The sequence below is a fragment of the Nanorana parkeri genome, unplaced genomic scaffold, assembly GCF_000935625.1.
Source record: "Nanorana parkeri isolate BGI_ZX_2015 unplaced genomic scaffold, ASM93562v1 scaffold320, whole genome shotgun sequence".
Taxonomy (NCBI): Eukaryota; Metazoa; Chordata; class Amphibia; order Anura; family Dicroglossidae; genus Nanorana; species Nanorana parkeri.
Window position 1 is genome coordinate 291,568 of NW_017306588.1, and position 2,628 is coordinate 294,195.

The 2,628-nt window shown below is 50.0% G+C and overlaps 1 protein-coding gene across 1 annotated transcript in view; it reads left to right on the forward strand.

Moving 5' to 3' along the window:
* Positions 1–2,628, forward strand: part of SEMA5B (semaphorin 5B) — a 297,119-nt gene that overhangs the window by 269,546 nt on the left and 24,945 nt on the right. The window contains exon 18 of the mRNA XM_018558083.1: positions 1,771–1,989. Within this exon, the coding sequence (XP_018413585.1) occupies positions 1,771–1,989 (219 nt within the window). The remainder of the gene's footprint in view (positions 1–1,770; positions 1,990–2,628) is intronic.

Here is a 2,628-nt window from a genome sequence, read left to right on the forward strand (position 1 = left end):
TAATTATCTCAGGAATATTCTATTAGGATATCTCCTAACCTCAACCCTGACTCCTATCGATTTCCTAGCATTCTAATACATTGTAACAAGACCATATAATGGAATCCCAGTCTCCATTATTCTTCTCCGAACTTTAAATCCAGGCAGGAAAGGTTATTGGGGTAAATCATTCACTCTGCATATATCTTAGACCAAAGATCTATTCTTAGGAGATAGTAAATACATATAGAAATGTATTCTTCTTTATATTATTTATTCTTATTAATACACATCAGATTATTATTATACAGGATTTATAGAGCGCCAATAGTGTGCGCAGCGCTTTACAATATAAGGAGGACGTTACAATCGCAATACAATTCAGGACACGATGGTAAGGAGGGCCCCGCCCCCGAGGGCTTTCAATCTAAAAGGGGAGGGGCCAGTGATACATGAGGAGGGAGCTGTGTGGGGGATGAATTGTTTGAGAACGTGATGGCACTCTTGAGTATCTATAATAAACTCACATTGTTATTTGAGTATATACAATCTATGATGTATTGATCCCATGAATAAGGGAGGGCTGCAGGAGGTCTTTTAAAAGGAATCTATTCATAGTCTGACCTCCGAAAATTAAACAAAATATTGATATTATTCAGAAAAAAACAGATTCTTAAAAACATTAGGTTCCATAGACGTTAAAGGAGAACTACGAGGCGAGTGATTTTCGCTCTAGGGGGAGGGGGCGGGTACAGCTGGTTCTGCCTCTAGATAGGCTGTCAGTCACGCAGCTGGGCGGATCCCGGCACAATTGTCGGGATCCGCTTCACCTGCGGCGTCTCAGTATACCGCGAGCATACTGAGCCTAGGGTGACGGGAGGACGTTAGGACAGCTCAATAGATCGGGAAGTGAGCGGACACATACCGGCGCTCGCTCACTTCTCGATCATCTCCCTGCAGAGAGCCGTGACTCCCCGCTCCGATCCTCCAGCGCTGACTGGCGGTATGGTACGGGGAGGGGGCGGGTACATCTGGCTCTGTCTCTAGATAGGCAGAGCCAGCTGTCACTCACGCAGCTGGGCGGATCTCTACAGTAATGTCAGGATCCGTCCCGGCTGCGGCGTCTCAGTATACTGTAGCTCGCTGTATACTGAGCTGTGGGTCACAGGAGGACGCTAGTCTATGTCCTCCTGGGACCCTTCGGAGAACTAAGAGGGGAAAACGCTTACCCCATAGTTCTCCTTTAATTCAGCCTATGTAAAAAAGGGAAATATGTGACTTGCCAGTGAAACAGAAGTATTGTAACATAACCTATCACACTCATCATCATCATCTTACTCTAACCCAGGGGTAGCCAAACTCCGGCCCTCCAGCTGTAGGTGGAACTACAAATTCCATGAGGCATTGCAAGATTCTCACAGCTACAGACATGACTCCCGGAGAGAGATGCATCATGGGATTTGCAGTTCCACCACAGCTGGAGGGCCGGAGTTTGGCTAACCCTGCGCTAACCCTTCATCCTTCGGTAGTCATATACTGCCATGGCATAGGCGAGCAAAACATCTAAATACATTTTATATCTTCACAAGGTGCACAGAAGAGGCCCCAATATTGGTCTCCGTAAAGTCCTATTACAGGAAAATGTCAGTCAGTTTATATTTTCTCAGTATTGTTCCCAAACGTCTGCGGAGAGCGGACCGCTGATGAGAACGCTTGGCTACAAAACATCCCCCGGGAATCCATGAGACGTTTAGAGTAATACCCTTGTGTCTTCTGTCCTTCTCCCTGCAGCTCTGGTGGACGATCTCATGAGGAACGGCAAGAGTCCGGCTCGTATAGTCAGCGGCGGCTGGAGCCCGTGGGGGGCCTGGTCTGCCTGTTCCCGAGAGTGCGAACTGGGGTTCCGATCCAGAAAACGGTTCTGCAATAATCCGGAACCTCGGAACGGAGGACTTCCCTGCTCCGGATCCGCCGCCGAGTTCCAGGACTGCAACCCCCAACTCTGTCCAGGTAAGAGAGCCATCGGTCATTGTCCGGGGGGTCTCCCGTAACCCTTTTCGCACTCCGTACAATGCGCTGATGTCATGGAGGCTAATCGCCTACCGCACCAATGAAAACCAGCCAGTAGGGGGCGGTGCCTAAAGTGTGACTGTAGTCAAAACTTTTTCTTTTTTGGATATATGGGAAGCAGGGGCGTCCCGAGGACGGGAGTCTCTAGACCGGGTGACACCCCGCCGCGTCGCCGTTGCGCGTGTTTCTGATTGATGCGTGCGTCTGATAGATGCCTGCCGGCGGCCATCTTGGTGATGGACGCCGGCAGAGAGAGGAGGGGACATTCACCCGGCCGGATAAGCTATGCCGCCGGGTCCCCTCCTCTCTCATGCAGCTGTCGGGCTCTCGGTCCATGACTGAGCGCCCGACATTTTAGAAAGGGGTGATACCAAAATTACAGTCATTTTGGTGTCACCCCTCTAATGGTGTCACCCGGGTGGGGCCACACCCTCCTTGTGACGCCACTGCCGATGTGTTATCCTGCACCTTGTGTCCACACCGAGACGCACAACCATTGTCTTCTTTCCTTTCTGTCCCATCGCACAGTTCTCTCCGGAGTTTGACTTTAATTTATCAGACGTTCACGGAGAAGGGGAC